At 54.1% G+C, this 18,928-nt stretch overlaps 1 protein-coding gene across 1 annotated transcript in view; it reads right to left on the bottom strand.

Moving 5' to 3' along the window:
* Nucleotides 1-463: 463 nt before the first annotated feature.
* Nucleotides 464-18,928, bottom strand: part of LOC103894409 (hexokinase-2) — a 28,031-nt gene continuing 9,566 nt past the window's right edge. The window contains exons 3-18 of the mRNA XM_009273780.2: nt 14,673-14,821; nt 14,160-14,279; nt 12,594-12,689; nt 12,326-12,425; nt 11,895-12,078; nt 11,122-11,277; nt 10,721-10,954; nt 10,198-10,502; nt 9,520-9,668; nt 8,603-8,722; nt 8,149-8,244; nt 7,536-7,635; nt 7,192-7,375; nt 6,727-6,882; nt 5,985-6,218; nt 464-5,096 (exon numbers count right to left, since the gene is read on the bottom strand). Coding sequence (XP_009272055.1) covers nt 4,952-5,096; nt 5,985-6,218; nt 6,727-6,882; nt 7,192-7,375; nt 7,536-7,635; nt 8,149-8,244; nt 8,603-8,722; nt 9,520-9,668; nt 10,198-10,502; nt 10,721-10,954; nt 11,122-11,277; nt 11,895-12,078; nt 12,326-12,425; nt 12,594-12,689; nt 14,160-14,279; nt 14,673-14,821 — 2,528 coding nt within the window. The 3' untranslated portion in view covers nt 464-4,951. The remainder of the gene's footprint in view (nt 5,097-5,984; nt 6,219-6,726; nt 6,883-7,191; nt 7,376-7,535; nt 7,636-8,148; nt 8,245-8,602; nt 8,723-9,519; nt 9,669-10,197; nt 10,503-10,720; nt 10,955-11,121; nt 11,278-11,894; nt 12,079-12,325; nt 12,426-12,593; nt 12,690-14,159; nt 14,280-14,672; nt 14,822-18,928) is intronic.

Here is an 18,928-nt window from a genome sequence, read left to right as displayed (position 1 = left end):
GCCTGAACAAGCCATTGCTGTGTGCAAACGCAGCCCTGGCCTGCACGCCCCCGTGCACGTCTGCCCTTGCTGCTGGGGAACCGCCACCCTGCAGTGCGATGAGGATGTGGGGTATGGAGCAAGAGCTGACATGAAACTCATCTTGATATTTTTTTCCAGACGTTAACGACTCCTTCCCTTGATCTGTGGGTGTCCTGGTCCTACCTGTGCCCTCCCTCACCCTCCTGGCTGTGGAGGGTCTGTCGGTGCAAAGAAGCAATTCCCTTCCCAGCTTTGGTCCTTCTTCCCAGCGGACAGGATCAGGGATTGGGGATGGGGCAGTGGTGCAGGTGCCCTTCCTGAGGGATTGCTAAGGAGTGGCTCAGTGCAGGGGGCAGGAGTGAGAGGAGCACAGAAACCCAAACACGTCACAACTTACCCCAGAAAATGGGTGGTTGGTTTGGTTTTTTTTCTCTCTTTTATTTGTCACTGACTAGGAGCAGCAATCGTGGCAAAGGGGAGCTGAGAAGTACAACACCACACTCAGGAAAACGGTATGAAAAGTACAAAAATAAGGAAGCCTATATATAATATAATTGCAGTCAATTACTAAAAATAAATATTGTAAACACAAAATAACAACATTAGGTGAATCTACAGTCACTCATTTCTGCTAGCAGCTGAACAGTCTTTGGCTTTATTTAACTCCCCCTGCCCCGCACGGAGCCAACACCCACATTAAGATGCATTTTCTTTGCTTCAGGCCAGAAAGACTCCAGACTTGTCGGGGATGTCACAAGGTAAATAATTTAAATAATTTGACTCTTTCTTACTCCAAATTACCTTGTGACCAGGAATCACCTCTTTTGCCTTCGGTGACCACTTTTCTACCAGAGCAAGCAAAATGACCTGTCGAAAGAAGGTATTTTCCTCTCTCTATCTGCTGGAGGGGAGGAGATTGTGGCGAGGTGGGGGACCAAGGCTCCCCCCGTTCCAGTTTATTTTGTTGCTGTCTTGTACCTCGCCACCCGTTGCATGGGGACTTGTGGGTTTTGTCACTGTTTTACACCTGTCCCCACTCCCCTCCCACACACTGGACTTTTTCACCCTCTTATCTCTGTCAGATAGCCTGGGCACCTTTGGATTGCCTGATAAGAGACGGTGCAGCACAGAGGCACCAAGCTATCTCGGGTCAAACTACCTCTGAGCTGCTTCTAGGCCAGAGATCGGTGCATCTCAGGTCCTCTCAGATACTCCTCATACATCTCGGGTGACTGAAATACAATGCTTCTCCCTACACGGCCTTTGACTCCAAGAAGGGAAGAGGCAAATTCCTCTTGGAAGGCTCAATAATTTGCTGCTTGTATATACATATATATATATATGTTTTTAAAAAAGCAGTAACAATAAAATCCTGTCCAAAGTACCGACGAGGAGAGAATTGCCAGGAAGGAAAGGTCAGCGTCTCCAGCGTAGCAGCTGACGCAGTGGAAGACCCTGTTCTCCTGATGCCTGCGTGCCCAGAGGGTGTGCCAGCACGACACCAGGAGTGCAAAGAAAATGCATCCTAATGGGAACAACCAAGCAAAACAAAAGCCATCCTAAATCCACAAAGCAGCGCTTCTTACTGGAGGAAAGAGACAGACTGAGCAAGCCAAGTTGATCGGTCTGCCTGTCTCTCCCTACATGTAATAGATTTGATCTTCCCTTCATATCAAGAGTTACGATTTAATCTTCCCTTCTTCTTTTTAAACACATTCACATAACATCCCATGGCAACATTTTGGTGTGAGGTTACAGTCCCACTGAAGTTACAATCAGACTGTACAGCAAACATCTCTGGTGCTCATCCCCTTTGAGACAAAAAGGAGCACAAACTTCTCAAAGTGTTTAATAAAAACCTTTCTTACAGCCGCGGCCAAGGGCATGTCTGCGGTCACAGGTTAACACGGGTGTCTTGTAGCGCTTCAGGTATTGCTTTTTAACTGGGAACATTTCAGACCCTGCTTTATTCTGAGTCAAAGCAAAGGGGAAGCAAAAGCTTTCAAGCTTTACAGGAGCCTTGTAGATACCCAGGTGGGCATCCATCTGACCAAGCCCAGCCAAAAATCCTCCCTGACCTCACAGAAAGTTTAGATCTGTGTCCTCAAGCTTCAGCACGTGGCTCCCTTGCTTTGTCAGCCCCACAGAGCTGCTGCTACCGCTACCCCCCCCAGACCAGATACTGCGGGACAGACCAAAAGCAGCTGTAGCTCCAGGTAACTTGTACTGCCTTTACTTTCTCTGTTCCAGGAGAAGAGAAAGCGCCCAGCAATTCACCACCGCCCTGTGAGCTCAGGGCTAATCCTTCCTGCCGCTGTAAAGTTACAGCCCGTCCTTCGCTGCAAAGAAAGGCGAGGGGAGCAAGGTTACCCGGCTCCACCCATCCTTGCTAACCAGGTACTTAACTACCCACGTTTTCTTCTCGCCCTTTTAAGTCACACACTCCAACAATTTGCTGAACTGGAGTCTGAATCGGCTACAAAAGCAGGGCTGCCCCATAGTCCCAATCTTTCCCACTCTCCCCCCAAAACTACAGTTGTATAAAATTTAGCTCACTAACTGATGAAAACACTACGTATTTCAAAAGGGGTACAGCTGGATAAGAGTTTAAAAATACAGCCACTAACGCAACCTTCTGCACGGTGCAGCCGGTAAAAACCTTTCTGTTTCCATTTTTCAGTAGGCAAAATGCTGGTCTTCTGAGGAAAGAATCACACACAACTGCTTGGTACCGTATTAGAGGATTTCTGTATCACCTTTCAAAAATTTATTTAACATCTTCTAAAACTTCCACTAAACTTGGTTTCTTACATCATTTCTATACACAGTCAGATTTTGTTTGTTATAATTGTCTTGAGGCTTATAAAAAAAATAAGCATTTAAAATGCCCAAAGAGTAATTTTGCTTTAAAATTGTGCTATTGAACTTGACCCCCAACATAGAAGAGAGACTTTTGGTAATGAGGTTACCCCAAGCAGTATAAAAATATACATAAAAATAGACAAAAACTCTGTCCTCCAAACTGAAGGTCTGTTCGTGGGAATTATTAATTTTTTTTCTTTTTTGTACACCACTGGAATTTCATTATCTTCTGCTAAATATTTACAGAAACATACCCACCCCCACCTGTATGCCTCCGCTCACGCAGGCAGAGAGCTGCAGCGTTTCGTTCATCCGTAGGCTTTTCTGTGGGCAAAAATTAATCGCTGCTTTTCACCACGGCACACAAAGTGATGCTGCGGGCACGCGCGCGTCCCCGGGAACGCTCGCAGGCAGCCCTGAGGATGCCAAATGGAAATGAGGCGACGCCAGTTATCGCTGCTAACCTCATCGAACAAGCTGAGATTGCCTTTGCCAGTGCCTCGCTGCGAGCCCGCGCGCACCGTCAGCACTCGAGCGCATGTGCCCGTGCCGAGTGTTTGTTGGAGCGGGGCGGTGGCGTGAGGGATACGGGCTCAGACACGGGTCCCTGCACAGCCCTGGGTTAGTTCACCACGCGCTGCAATAGGAAGCGATGTGACCTTCCAGAGCAAAGCAGGCTGGGGAGGGCAGGGGGACAAAATAAAACCTCTCCTTAGGTGAAAACCAGCCTAATCCTGAAAGCTTCGCTGCAGGGCCCCACTGCTCCCGTGCATCGTATCCCTGGCTTTCTGGTTCCCCTTTTGTTCTGGCGATACATTCAGAATGCCCAAACCTCTTGTACAACTGTCCTCAGGAACTTGGGTCTCTTTCTCCAGTCTACCCCAAGAAAATTTTAAATTAAAAAAATAACACAAGAAAAAAAGAAAATAAGTACTCTGTACCATTCTTAAATGACATTAAAAGGTGAAGTCAAAACTAAGCAACATAACCCCCCCCGAGACTATGTACATAAAAAGATGTAAGATCTCTTGAAACATAAATATACAGTGTATAAATCCAGGTGTCACCTAAAAGGCTGAAGATGCAGAACTATTTCACAGACAAAAAGCAAACCAAACTCACCATGCCAAGTGTAGACACACGGCCACAACATTTGGGGGTGTGTATTTGCAGGGAAGAGACCGACCCGTCTTGGTGGTGGTTCCTTGTATCCACACATGCACCAGGGAAGGATGCTAGTGGTTTCCAGGGAGTGTAGCACAACCATACATACATGCCACATTACTACACTCTGTTGAGGGTGCAGGTGAGAGGTCGGGAAATGGGATTAGACCCTGAGTCCCCAATTATTTCCAGGCACGTGCTCTGCTGGGGCAGTTAAAGGGGCACCTCTAACTTGGATCCAGCAGGTTCTTTAATATTGCTCACCAACAGAGATACTTGGTATCTCTCAGTGCAGACTCGGAACACGCCGGTTGAAATTCTGCACCCTGTGCTTTAAGAGTTACCATGACTTTCATGGAAATAATACAGCCTTGATCAGGGTAAAAGACTAGTGGAGGTCTTTAGCCCAATCTTAAAGAGGTTTGCTTTCTACAGCACAGACACGCTACGACTCCGACATACATAAATAGGTACCAGTTACTGTAAAGTGACAATGCAGTGTCCTAAATATTCTAGCATTATCCTTTCTGCTGTTAGGAAAGATGTGAGAGTGGTTAGGAGATGTGGGGAAGGAGAGCCGGTGTTTGACGGAGGCTGCAAGTGGAACAGGTCCAGCTCTAACTGGAAATGTAGGTAGACAGCCAAAAGACACTTTTAGCTTTACTTGATACGCGGTTTTATGGCATGCAATAAAACTCCTAAGACAACTCTTTATACAAAGCACACAGCATCTCCAGTCCCACTGGTGGTATCTCAAGAGAACAAGTAAAGCTAAGAGTCTGCTTGCAAGGGGAGGCCGTGTGTGTGTGTGTGTGTGTGTACGGAGGGAGGGAAGGAGGGAGGGACCGGGTGGGGAAACATCCTGTTTTGCTGAAACCAAGCTCTTCGGCAAACCTCCTTCCTTCTATCGCTGGCCGGCCTCCCGGATCCGGCAGGCCACCGCCGTGATGAGCGCTGCGCCCTTGCCGCTGCCGTCTTCCGACTGGAGGAAGGTCACTTCGCACTTTGGAGACAACTGCTTCACTGTTTCGTGCATGACGGTGGAGAAGCTGTAGGGCACAGGGGGGGAAGGAAGAGACGCTGATTTAACTTGCCTTGGGCTGAAGGTGCCGGCCCTGCGAGGAACAAACCACTTCGCACCTATCATCATAGCTGCCTTCAACAGAGTCCCAAACAGTGTTACAGACACAGAGGAGAAAGGTGGATGGAGAGAGAGCTGCCGGGTATGAGGCATTGGAAAGCGTAAGTCTCTCTGCTTCAGCCCAAGTCCACAGTTAGCACAACATAATCCTCCACTCAGGACTAAATCTGGCCCCTTCTCTAGTCCCACCAAGCCCTGAGAGCACTAATAAACCTTAATAGCCCTGACCAGCCTTGCCTGGGGGGGATCTTCAGAGCCCTCCCTCTACCCATGGGCCCTGGAGCCCTACTTAAGCTCAGCCCTGTGCCTTTAGTGCCTTTAGTCTAAGCAACATTGTCCTAGGAGTACCAGCCTTCAGCTCAGGCATAGTTGAGTTTTTGCTTGGCTGTGGGCCTTCTTGATCCAGATCATGGACTGACTTCTTGGTTTAGACCTGCCTCATCCCCGTGACTTCGTCCGATGATCTGGACTCCTGGTTGAACCTGGTCACCGTGTCTGGGTCAACCTGGCCTCAGGTACTGTGGGACTGGGTCCTGGCTGGTGCAAGGTCCCTGCTGTGTTATCTGTCTTGGCGCCCCATCCTTTAGGGAGCAGCTGGTTTTTGCTGTGCCTTGACAGAGTTTAGATCAGTGAGCTACTGGCAGCCCTTGAGACCCTAAAATACCTCCTCTCCTCGCCAGCTACCCCGTGAAGCCTTCCACGCTGACTCTTACTTAGCACCCCATCTGCCCAAGATGGGCAGATGCACCAGCGTGAGCCTCCTTGGAGGACAACCGCAAACCACCGAGCAACTCACTGAGGGTGCAGCTTGTAGAGCGTCCCGTCCACGCCGACCGTGATCTTGAGGAAGTCCAGCCCGCGGTTCTCCCGGATCTTGTCCACCACAGCTGCCATGCCGGCCCCGCAGAGCTGAGCTGCCCGCCGGGCCACCACCGTGCACACCTCCTTCACGATGATGCTGTCGTCGCACGTGGTCTCCAGGCCGAGATGCTGGAGGATGGAGCGGACTTGGAGCAGGGCCAGGCAGTCGCTGGGGAGGACACGAGGGCCAGGCAGCATTAGGAGATGGAGCAACCTGGATGTGTGGCTTCCCCTTTCCTATCTACATCCTGCAGAGCCCAGGGACTCGCGGCTTGGGTGACACTGACTGGAGGGACTCTACAGCTCCCCTCTAACCTCAGCTTTCAGATCTGGATGTGGCTCTGATGTCACATCCTAATCAGTGAGGCTATTTCAGGACAAAGCCGTTGACTTGGAGCGTGACAGCTATTTAACCTGTGGCCCCTCTCTGTCCAGGGCAGAGGATAAAGAGGTGTCTGTATTGCCAACCCCAGTTTCCTTGTCTCTCAACACCGGCGCTGTCAGAACCACATGGGTTTTGCTGACTTACCTGCATTGCAGCACCCTACGTCGTCCTGGCTCCAGACTGAGTGGTTGGGACTCCTCCCACAAGCGCTGGGAACGCTTTCCCCAAACTACATCTCTGATCTGCAGCTGTAAGGCCAGAGTTGGTGCTCACCCTGCCTGTTGGACCTTACCTTTCTATCTGGGACAGGAACTTGGTCTCAAAGATCCCTCTGGTCTTCAGCCTCTCTGAGATCCGTCCCCGGAAGAGCAGCCCTTGCTTGGTGAAATCCATCAGGATGTTTCGGACGATCTCCCCCAGGTACATCCCGCTGATCATCTTCTCAAACCTGGGAAGGAGAGGGCAAGGCTGCACATCAGGACAAGAAGGGACACTGCGTCTGGATCGGGATCCCAGCTCTGCCAGTTGCCTTTGACACAACCCCCTGGCCTGACACCCTGGAGCAAGTCCAGCGGTGTGGTCCCCACCCTGCGGGCAGGGGACGAGGGACGCATCGGTGCGTCGCAAAGCCAGACTCTGCCCTGCTCGTCATCCTCTGATGCTCCACCGAGAGGCTGGTGGGGCACCACTGAACTGTTCCTGGACACCCAGCCTCATCGGGGGTCCCTTCCCAGCCCCCCCCAAAGCCACCACGCACCTTTGCTTCCCAGGGTTGAGAGACAGCTCATCCACCGCCAAGTCAAACTCTGTCCGTATGTCATCCAAGCACCCGTTGTCACCAAACGCCCCCCACTCCATGTTGACGCACATCCTGCCCTCCTCCCCTTCCACCAGCTCCACGTTCCTCATCTCCTCCATGTAACAGGCGTTGCTGCCTGTGCCTGCAGAGAGAGAAGCGTCTTTCAACGGGGCCGTCAGAGAAGTGGGGCACGTACGCAAGATAAAAGCCCTCAGACACCTCTCCTGCAGCCAGGAGCACCCCACGGGGGCAGGTTTGGGACCGCAGGCAGAGGAACTCCGCAAGAAAGTTTCAGTCCTCACCAACTATCAGCCCAACTTCGCAATATGGATCTTCGTACCCGCAGGTCATCATGGTGCCAACTGTGTCATTTACCACCGCGACCACATCCAGGTCAAATTCCTGCAGAGGGATGGGATTGCGTGGGTTATTCCTGGAGGACACAGCTTGCTACGTCTGCTCCCACGACTGGGAAAGGACCTGTCTGCTGAGCGTGGGAGTCCTTCAGGCACCCACAGACCTCCTGCAGCCCCATGTGTCTGCAGGTGGATGCTCAAACCTCAAAACACCTCCAGCAAGACATAACTGCAGAGGAGCTGGCACGCTGGGACAGCCCTGCCAGGAACAGCCTCCAGGGCAGGAGCTTTGGGTGGTCTGCGCGGAGGAAACGAGCATGGTGTCTCCCTAACTCACGGTGAGACAAGTCTGCTCCAGCCCTCGCCAGAAGCCAGCTCTTAGCTCCCGGGTCTGAAAATCCAACCTCTAGTGATGACTAAGGGTGGTTGTTAAAATTCAGACACTCATTAGCCCTGTGCTCAGCCCATTAATTTGCTTTACAGGCCAATTAAAGATGCCAAAGACAGCCAGGGTGTGGGGAGCAAGCAGCTGGCTTCTCACAGCTACGTGGACACTCACCTCTCTCCTGTGAATTGCCTCCTTCAGCAGGTTCACCACATCTTCTCCTTCGCAGCCGGTCGCCTTGAAACCTTTTGTCCACTTCAGGAGAATCCCCTGTTGTGGAAATACCCTGCGGTAAATCACCCAGGCTGCTGGGCGGGAGGGACAGCAACCCCAGGTCCACCAGCTCTCGGCAGGCACTGCCTGGCACGTGGAGGTCAGATCCTCACACATGGAGGATGCCTCAACTGGGTTGTCTCTAGAGCTCAAGGGATCTGCATTTGCTTTGATGCAGCAAAGGAGCTTGTCAGAAGCACCGGCAGCTCCAAGCTCCTACCTTCCCCCTCTCTTGGGTCTCCATCTGACCTGCCACATGGTCATTGATGCTGGTACGTAGAGTTTCCAGTGTGCTTTGGCTTTTCAGCCAGCCCTGGGTACCAGACATGCATGCTACGAGGTGGGTTGGGGTTACCTCATCCAGGTTGTTCTGCTGGCAAGGGAAGGAGAATGTGAAGCCGAGCGGGAGCGATACACCCTTCATTCCCATGTATTCCAGAAAGTCGGAGATGCAGTGGACGATGTGGTCAAAGAGCTGGGTGCACAAAGCCGAAAGGAGAAGTTACCACCGCAGCAAGAAACTCGGCTGGATGCCAGCCTGCCTGGCCTACTGGAGATGTTGATCCATTCCCAAGCCAACAGGGCTTTGAACAGGCCAGCATGCTGCTCAGCTGCGCTGTGTGAGGTGAGCAAGCCCAAAACAGCTCCTTTCTCATCCTCTTCCCCACCGACAATGAGGTCATATCACTGTGATGATACCTCCACCTTGCAGGCCCCGTACTACACCCAGAAGGGATGGAGGGGCTAGCAGGGAGGCGACCAGCTTCCCAGGGGCGACGCGGGAGTCCCGTCACTCTGCAAGGTATCCCTAGAGCCTGTCTGCCCCGGCTCCTGCTAGAAATACTCCCGGTCCCCGAGCACTGCCTGCAGTGGTTTGCAAAACTCTTTCCATCTGCAAATAAGACTCTGGAGACGTCTCTTACTGCTTGTGTTGTGGTTTCTCTATCTCGGAAACGGGGATGATGCTTATCTGCCCTTGTGGAGCGTGTGGGATTCAGGGAGGTTCAGTGATGTCTGGGAATAACACAATTTCTAACCTAAAAACCAGTTTCAAGCTTCCTAAAGCACATTTCGAACTCCAGAGCCTTGGGCAGAACTCACTGCTCTAAAGGCAGGAGAGCACCAGCCTTCTCCACCCTCCTGGTTTTGCAGCCTGGAAAGCAGAGCAAGGCAAAAACAGCTCCTGTGGTCAGCTAGCGCTACTGCCTGCCACTTCTGCTGCCACCCCAGGGAAGATGCCCCAGTTTTCCACCTCCAGCTGCCCATCCTCACCTCCTCTCCCGTCCCCTGCATGATCTCCACCGGGATGGAGTAGATCTTGTTGTGCATCTCGACGCCGCGCCTCATCCCGTTCCTCACGCGCACCAGCAGCACACGGAAATTGGTACCTCCCAGATCCAGGGCGAGGAAATCTCCTTTTTCTGAAACCCGAGAGAGAATCATTAGGAGAGAGATCCCAACGAGGGTCATCGTGGACGTGTGGCACAAAGCTGATCCGAATCTGCCCTCTTCCTGGGAGAGGACCAGAAACCAAGAGGTGGCTGGGAATGGAGAACAGCAGGTGCAGGTAGGAAGGCGATGGATGGACAGGTTTGCTCCAGACTCGGGGAGATCACGGGGTTTCAAGCCAAGGGGCAGGCGCACACACAAGCCACCGACAGAACTGGGAGTGCAACCCAGGACAATGGTGGTGAGAAACCTGCGGCGGCAAAAACCACAGTGAAAGCCAGGCTTTGTGTTAAGTCAAGTGCAGAACGTCCTGGAGGCTCGGCCACTTTCCCCAGTATCATACTGGAGGTTAAAAAGGTTTGTGCCACTCCCACCACGAAGAGGCAACTGGCCATGGCAAAGGTCCCAGCCCTTCCCTAAGCGGTGCAGAAGTTGGGAGCAGCGATGCTGCCTCTTTGCCCTACGCAGGACATACATGGGCTTATACACATGGTACATCACCTGTCCCATCTGGAGTTGAGCACACGTAGGTGGGCAGCATTTTCACAGTTGCCTCCGTGTGCGTCTCCTTGCCCAGCCCCTTCTCCATCTCCATCCTCATCCTTTGCTTCACCTCCAGGAGCTGCTCGTGGCTCAGCTTGAGCGCCTCCAAAATCTTCTGCCGTGCCTTGTGCTGGGCGGCCAGTCTGTAGGCCACCGCCGTCACCATGGCTGCTCCTTTGCCGCTTCCATCTTCTGACCTCACGAAACGGATCTCGCAGTCCGGCAGCAGCTTCCGCACTGTCTTATGGAGACGCCGGGCAAAGCTACGGAGGAGGAAAGAGGACCTGAGTGTGCCACCACAGGTGATGTGACCCTCTGGGGTTGTAAACGACTGGGCCCCCTTTGGGATCCAAACGGAGGTGCCCGGGGGAATATTTGGAGATGCTCTGCTTGTGCCAAGCTTTATCCACTGCTGGCAGGAACGGATTTGTGCTCTCTCACCCTCTCTCCCCACCAGCCTTGCCCATCCTCATGGACTCACTGAGGATGTTTCTTGTAGACAGAGCCATCCACGCCCACCGTGGACCGCAGCCGGTCCAACCCCTTGTTCTCCTTGATGCGTCGCAGCACGGCTGCCAGGGTGGCCCCGCACAGGTTGGCCGAGCGGGTGGAGACGATCTGGCAGATGCGGTGGGTGGCCACACAGTCTTCATGAGATGGCTCCAGGCCCAGCTTGGTGAGGATCTCGTGGGCTTTCTGCAGCCCTTCTTTCTCTCTGCACGTCAAAGAACAAAAAAGGATTCATGCCTGGAAATCCAACTTTTGCCATCTGAAGTGTCCTGGTTTGGTCAGCGGGTTGCCCTGTGGTGGGTCCTGTTTTCCCCCAGCACAGATGTCAGGAGATGGGCTGGGACCCCAGGAAACCATCCGGATCCTACTTACTTCTCAATAGCAGAGACGTATCTGGTCTCAAAGTGGCCGGTAGTGAGCAGATCTGGTGTGAGCTTTCCTCCAAACAAGAGCCCTTCCTTGGCCATCTTCACCAGGATGAGTCTGACCAGCTCTCCCATGTACATCCCGCTGATCATCTTCTCAAACCTGCCGATGGGGGAAGCACAAGATGTGTTTGTTTGGCTGCGTGTGCCGTGGGGTGGCCACAGGTTGACCTTAAAAACACTTGGCAGCCTTCCAGGCCCAAATGCAATCGCCCAAATGCAATCTAGGTAGTCTCTTTCCAGAGTAGTTTATCCCATCACTGAGAAAATAAAGCCATGTTGATATGACCATCATTCTGCAAGGAGAACTTATGGCTACCTGAAGGGGGGTCTGTCAGTTTGCGGAGACCCCCGCAAATCCCACCCGTGCTGCCAGAAGCCATCTGGGGAATGGGAGATCTGTAGGACTTGGATGTGGACATTAGGTGGTGATGTTTGCCTTGGCTGGCAGATAACTTCATTGGCCGGGGAACGAAACAGAAATCAACACATTCAAGTGAAAGGCTGACGAGGGAAGCGGGTGTTGAGTGGTTCAGTTGGGCGTACCAACCCAAATTTGTGATACAGCCCCTATTTGCATTGGTGTAGCTGGCACGGCGGAGGACGCGGTGACCTAGTTAACTAGGACGACCTCTTCGGTCCCACTAACACCAGCGCAATGGGAGGATGAACAATGCAGAGCAAACCCCGAGCCTGAGCCGAAGCCAAGAATCTGCTTACAATTGTTTGCCAGGGTTGAGCGAGCCCATGTCTATCTCGCGGTCGAACTCCGTCCGGATGTCGTTGAGCACGCCGTCGTCACCAAAGGCCCCCCACTCCATGTTGATGCACATCCGACCTTCATCCCCTTCCACAAGGCCAATGTGCCTCATCTCCTCCATGTAACAGGCGTTGGTACCGGTACCTGAACCGAGCACAGGGATGCGGTGAGAGGCTGCTGCCTTTCCCGTATTCCCCATAATTACCCACAGCCAAACGCACCACAGAAAGCAAAGATGGAAGAAAACAAACATTGGGCAATGCTGGTTTTCTAACATCGCTATCCCCTTTCTTTTTCCCCCAAAAGACCCTGAAACCTGCAAGAAACATGATGTCCTTCTGGAGTTCATGGAGAGACGGACCCCAATTCTCCCCCCCTTGCAGCAGCTCACCGACAATGAGGCCAACTTCACAGTTATGATCGTCGTAGCCGCAGGTCATCATGGTCCCAACAGTGTCATTCACCACAGCCACGATGTCAATGTCAAAGTCCTGAGATGGTGGAGAGGAGAGAGATTGAGTCAGCGTGGCCAAAACGGACCGAAACATCTCTGCTGTCACAGGGGAGGCAAGGTGCGGAGCCTTAAGTATCCTGTCCCAGGGAACCGTGTGCCCCCGTCCCACCACCCCAAGAGGTGATAGACCTGCCCAACCTCTTACCCCTCTTTTCTTGATGGACTTGCGCAGCATCGACACCACATCTTTCCCCTCCACGCTGCTGCATTTGAATCCCTTCGTCCACGTAACGAGGATGCTCTATGGAGAAACGGCAAGAAGGAATGCTCGGAGGACAGACCCACCAAGCTACGTGTCTCAAGGGCTCCCCGGTGCAAGGGACACACAGCACCGCAGGTGAGTCCCTCCCTGTTATCAGCTTGCGAGCTGCGGTATCAGCAAGAATTTCTTCATCTCTGCGCAGATAAAGTTTATGGCCACGAAATAGCACGCAAGTCGCTCGTTGTTCCTGCTGGCAGGAGGAAACGTGATTCCCGTGACTGGGTTTTATGGAGCCCTGGAGCAAAACCTGTTCCCGAGCGTAGGGAGAGCTCCTTGACCCAGACCTTGCGGGATGGGGGTCTCACGGTCCCCCGCAGCCGAAGGCACCGGGTGTGTCCCCACCCAGCAGAGCCATCGCAGTCACCTGGCCGGGGGCTGCGCTGAGCCTTGGGGGAAGGGAAAGGACCCGACTGCATTCGAAATCTCCAACCCTAGAACCGCAGACGCCTTCGCGAGGCAAACACCTGCCCTGCCTTACAGATGGGGAAACTGAGGCACAGAGAGAAGCAAACCAGACGAGGTCACCAGGGACAGATGCTTCCTCCCCCAGCTTCTTTTTTTTTTTTTTTTTTTTTTTTTTTTTTTTTTTTTTCTTTTTTTCTTTTACAGCCCTCGCAACTACCACGAGGAAAGCGTTAATCTTCTTCCTCATTGCTTTTGCTGAATCGCTCAGGCACGAGAGCACAACTTGCTCCATCCCTGGTACAAAATGCCACTGCGTTCCCTCCCGGGGAGGACGTGCTGGATCGCCAGCACGCCATGGCACCGCCCCTTTCCCCGATCCTGCCCGGGAAGCCGGGTGAGATAAGGGCAAGGAAAGCACTAGCCCCCCCCCGCCAAGAGCAGAAGCCCGGCAGAGGCTGTGGGTGGCAGGAGAGGGGCCACGTGCCCCGGCTGGGCTCTGCTTGCCGAGATGTTTAGTCTCCCAACGAGGTCACCAGCTCCCGGCGGAGAGCTGGCGCAGCTGAGCGGAGCTGACAGCCGTTGATTCCCGGCTGCCCGGAGCATGGCGAGCAGCCGGGGCGGGTGACCCCCCCCCCCCCCCTTCTCCCTGCGCCGGCTGCATGACGGGGGATGTGATGCTCGGCACGTCTGGGCTGCCTTTGGCTGCAGGCGGCTGGAGCTGCTCTCCCCGCCAGAGCCGCTCTCCTTGAGCTCTGTCTGCAGAAGGGAAAAACGCTGCTTTCTGTGGAGGCATCCGTGCAGAGCGGAACCACGGAGCAACCAGCATGTTAAACATCACCTCCTAGACCCCTGCAAGCCCCAGGACACACCCTTTGCTTCCATCAGCACCAAGCCCTTACACGCTACCCAAGCCCCACGAGCCTAATTAAAAGCACAAGCTAAACTGGTGTGGGATGGCTGTTGCCCCCAGCGAGAGCTCACCCTCATCCCACTGCATCCCAGGCTCAGCCACAGCCCTCGGGAGGAGGCGAGACCTTCACTCACCTCATCCAGCTTGGTCTGGTGACACGGGAAGGAGAAGGTGAACCCAAGGGGGAGTTTCTTGTCTTTGATTTTCAGCTTCTCCATGAAGTTGGCCAAGCACTCAGCGATGTGGTCGAAGAGCTGGAAAAAAAGGCAAAGAGTGAGCCCTCGCCCGGGTGCCCCGACCGAGACGATGCGCCAGAGCAGCGCCTGCATCCCTGCCCGCTTGAGGGACCGGTGGTCTGCCACCCACACCACACCTCCGTGGCCCTCACCCGTCCTGGTTACTTGGTGTCGGGAATTAATAGCTTCGGGCAAAGGAAGGCAAGGATCTACCCGGATCCTGCTGGGCATGGCAGCAATAGGATGCTGCTCCAACCCCATTACACAGCTCAGGGTCTTGGGGTGACACCAGCCCTCCCTTCAGGCAGGAGAACTGCCCCAAGATGGGTGATTCCCCCCCCATGGGGGAAGCCCTGCAGTTAGGGGGCTGCCCAGGAGAGCGGGGACGGGGGAGAGAGGGCTTGAACCCACCTGCACCCCACTGCCTCGCATGAGTTCCTCGGGGATGGCGTAGATCTGATTCTCCATTTCGACCTTCTGCAGGCCGTTGTCGGACACCTTCACTCTCAGCACGCGGAAATTGGTGCCGCCGAGGTCCAGCGCCAAGAAGTCACCATCCTCTGCGGGAGCCCAGACAAGAACAACCATTTAACTCGACGGGTCCCTTTCAGCAGCATCGGTGCCCGCACCGGACAGCCCTGGAGCAGGCGAGGAAGTAACCAGCCACCTCGCAAATATGAGGGTAAGGTATGATTTTTTTTTTTTATTATTTTTTCATTATTTTATTTATTATTATATTCGGGTTTTTATTTTATCAGAGCTGTGGCTGTATTTCCTGCCCCTCCTCTGCACCCCCGGCACCCCCATAGCTGATGGGGATCAAAGCATTATCTTTGAGATACATCCTGATGCCCTGGGTAAGAAGTGCAGAGGCCGTGGCTGAGCTAGGAGCGCGTCTGCCAGCAGGACAGATCCCACCGGCCCCATCCAGACAAGCCCGTGCCCAAACCCAACGGCGCTCCCAGGGAAGACGAGCTCCAGCCTCAGGCTCCATAAGGAATAAGGCGGCACACCCGTTCCTGACCCTGTTGACGCAGGATGCTGGCGAAAGCTCCTAAATCTCCAGCCCAAGCGGTTAAAACCCTGCTAGCCAGCAGTCGAAACTAGAGTTTGATATGTGGAAAAAAGACTCATGTTCAGGCTTGGCTGCCGCGGTCCAGGACAACCTCCCCTGCCCCAGGAATCCCGTGCACTCCCGGCATGTGGCTTCTCGCCGAAGGCAAGATTGAAAGGTGTAAGCAGGAAACCAGGGAGGGGAAAAAAAAAAAATCCAAAAGACCTTCGGGGACTCATTGCTGCCTTCCCCGGGCAGACGGGGGAAGCAGAGTTTCTCCGTTTGTGTCGGCCGAGAGGAGTCCCGGGTCCTGCTGCCTCCAAGCCCCAGGTTTCACCTCCTGTTTGTTTTTATTGTACCAGGCACCAAGGCAGCTCGCTGAATTTCGGGCCAGCTGAGACCCGGGATGTGGGAAAAGTGCCAAGCTGGCTGTTTTAAATACCTAGCAGTGTGGGGAGAGGGATGGGGGAAAGCCCTCTATCAGCACTGTTTGATTTCTGAATGCATTAAATGTGCTGTGCTGGCTCCCCAGGGCAGATTACAGCGCCCGGGGGCCGCATTGTGCCTGCCCATGCTTTTACAAAGGGGCTACAGTTGAAACAAAAAGTGTGGTTTATTAGTATTCAAATGACACCAGGCCAGCCAGCATCTCCAGTGACTCCAGCTGAAAAGGCAGCTCGCCATCCAAGCCTGTGGGGCATCCATCTGTCCTGGCGTCTTTCCTGGGGCTGACCCTCCGAGGACGCGGGGCGAGGGAACTGCAGACGGTGCCTGGGCTTGAGAGCAGCTTTATAAAGTCCCTCTGCGGCTGAAAAGGTCTATTAAAAGCAGTCCTTGTGCTCCGAGGAAATGAGAAGATGAGGAATAAGAGGGGCTCAGAGGTCTTAGGCAGCGTTCAACAGCCTTGCCGCTCAGGATGGAGAACAGGGGGAGCACTGGGGGTCAGCGCATCACCCCAGAGGTGATGCTGGGCAGGTCGGCAGCACCACCTGCAGCCCCCCCTGCGCAGGCTGCGATGCTCTGGGTGCAATCCCGTCGGTTAAGGTTACACCCTGAGATCAACCGGCCGGCGGGATGAGGAGATGCTGAGGCAGTTACACCATTATTTTTAACCAAAGCTGAAGTTCAGCCGAGTCCCTGCGCGGGCTCTGGCTCAACCCTCACTTCATCTCCGGAGCAACACACACCCCCCTGCAAGAGCTATTAACCCAGAACCACAGAGCACTCCAAACCTGGACCCGATCAAAGCTTTGCAACTCCTTCCTCCTCAAATAACACCCTCAGCATAGCTCTGAGCGAGGCAGCGTAGCCAAGGGCTGTCCCGTTCAGCGCTTACGGGGCTGAAGAACGGCATGGGGGCCAGCAAAGCAGTGGGGTGCCCGAGCTCATGTGTTGGGGCAGTCAAACCCTGGATATTCATTTCTCCTCCTCGCCTCCCGCCCGCGTTGACCCTTTGCAGCGATGAGGTTTAAACCAGTTTGGCAGGTCATTTTGCAGACTGTCTGCCAGCCACAGGGGCATGCCTTGGCCACGTCCCTTTGCATGGATGCTGAAAATGCACCAGGGAAACCCTCAGTGAAGCTCCTCGCTGTCCTGAGGACACTGGTAAGCCCACCGTGGGGATTTGGCCTCAGCCACGGATGGGCAGAGCTGGATGCGATGCCTGGCTGGGCACCGCTGGCATCGTGTTCTGCCCCAACCGCAGGTCATGCCGTGCTCCTGCTTCCCTTGCCGTCGGCACAGGTGCTGTTCTGCTTGCTAGCAGAGCATGAAAAATGCCTCAGAGGGCTGATAAATACGTCAGGGCAAAGGATGTTGGAGCCAAGAGGGTCACAGGTTGCTCAGCTCCTTGGAAATAACGTGAGGAACCCAGGAGGAACAGATATCCCCCCAAAAAAAGGCCAAGGAGCCAGGGACAGGGCTGTCCTCCTGTCCTGCCCAGCCCTCCGCACGCCCGGTATTTCGGCTGAACCACCCCTGCGAGGCTTTCCCCTGACCGGCCGCCCACCGACCACGACCCTCACCACGAAGCAGCAGCAGGACCCAACCTAACAACCAAAAATCCCCCTTACAAGCGGCTCAACGGCCACAGGAGAGGTACAAGTGGTTCGGGTGGTGACTGCTGAAGTTGAGGGGTGCATTCCCGGGCGGACCGGCTTTGCAGGAGGAAAAAAGCAGCAAAATCTCCGTTGGTAAATTCCCAAGCTGAAGCCATACGGCTGTGTGATGGGCTCCGCTCCAATACCACGTCTGGGTCCTCCCTTAGATTAGAGCTCCCTCGTTACATGGTAAGTTAGAGGCTGCGATACTGAACTCACAAACCAAACAGCGAGGGCAAACACAGAGCTCTGATTCAAGGGTCTGTTTGCTCTCAGCAAACCACCTAAGAGTGAGTGTTTAGTGCCTTTAAAAAAATGCCTGCGCTCCCTGGAAGAAAGCACGGGGCAAAGTGGGCAGGGAGCTCCGCCGTCCCCTTGGCCAGGCTGGGGCCAGGGGACCGGAGCATCGTGTGCAGGATCACGCCCCAGCATCTCGGAGGTCGGTCACCCCAGACCTCCGCCTCAAACCTCAAGGCTTCCAACTGACTGCAACCCCATTTTGTAGGAATCCTCGATCGAATCAGCTTAATAAAAAACAAGAGGAAGAGAGAAGCTGGAGCAGGTCCAGGCTCTGCCCCCAGGGAGATGCAGGATGAGGTGGAGGCGCAGACCCCGGTGGTTCCCGCTCCATCCCCGTCTGCAGACACCCTTGCCAGCCCTACCCTGCCTCCTTTCAACAAGTTGAGAGGCTTCAAGCAGAAAAGGGAATATAAAAGCGCCGGTGCTCACATCAGCATCTCCACTGAATTAGCGGTGGAGAGCAGCAAAGGGGCTTATGAGGTATTGGGCGTGAAATACTGGGCTGGCAGCAACAAAAGATCTGGGATTAACCTGGTGGCTTGTTTTGGACAGAATCGGGTCCAGCAAAGAGCAACTGACACTGACCACAGCGAGAGTCACCCAGGAGCGATTCCCCAACGCAATTCCTGGCTGGGGAGTGCGGTAAATCGCCGGGCGAGGGGCTCTGGGCATGAAAACGGCATCTTAGTTAAAGCCTTTCAAGACCACGGGCCATGGAAGCTGGTTTTCTTGCAGAAGCAGCTGGTTATCGGCAGGAACTGAGCCCACCGGCCGAGGGAAGGGTGTTACAAAGAACCACCCTTTGAATTTCCAGGGATTTGACCACCAAAGTCCTGCAGCACCCTCCTGAAAACCCCAGGCCAGGGATATCAGCTGCTGGGGCTTAATGGAGGATGCACCAGAAGATCCTTGTGTCAACGTTAGCGTGAAGGAGGAAACACGGTGACACCGGCAAAGCCTGGCAAACCCAGGAACGGAGCAGGGAGGAAGGTGGTGCTTGCACTAAGCAAGGAGAGCCCTTGCTCAGAGTCGCTGGGGCTCCAAAGAAAAGCTTATTCGGGGTCTGTTTTCCCCCACCAGCCTGCGGTAGGATGCCCACTGCCTCGCCGCAAGCATGGCACAGCGGGCGTTTCGGTGGGTGCTGGAGCCGAGCAAAGCAAGAGAAGTTGGTTTTAGGAGAGATCCTGCTTCAGAAGCAGAAATCTTCCCCCCCC

The sequence above is a fragment of the Aptenodytes forsteri genome, unplaced genomic scaffold (assembly GCF_000699145.1).
Source record: "Aptenodytes forsteri isolate BGI_AS27 unplaced genomic scaffold, ASM69914v1 Scaffold127, whole genome shotgun sequence".
Classification (NCBI taxonomy): Eukaryota; Metazoa; Chordata; class Aves; order Sphenisciformes; family Spheniscidae; genus Aptenodytes; species Aptenodytes forsteri.
Note: the sequence above shows the minus strand (reverse complement) of the source record. Positions and strands in the feature narration are given on the sequence as shown.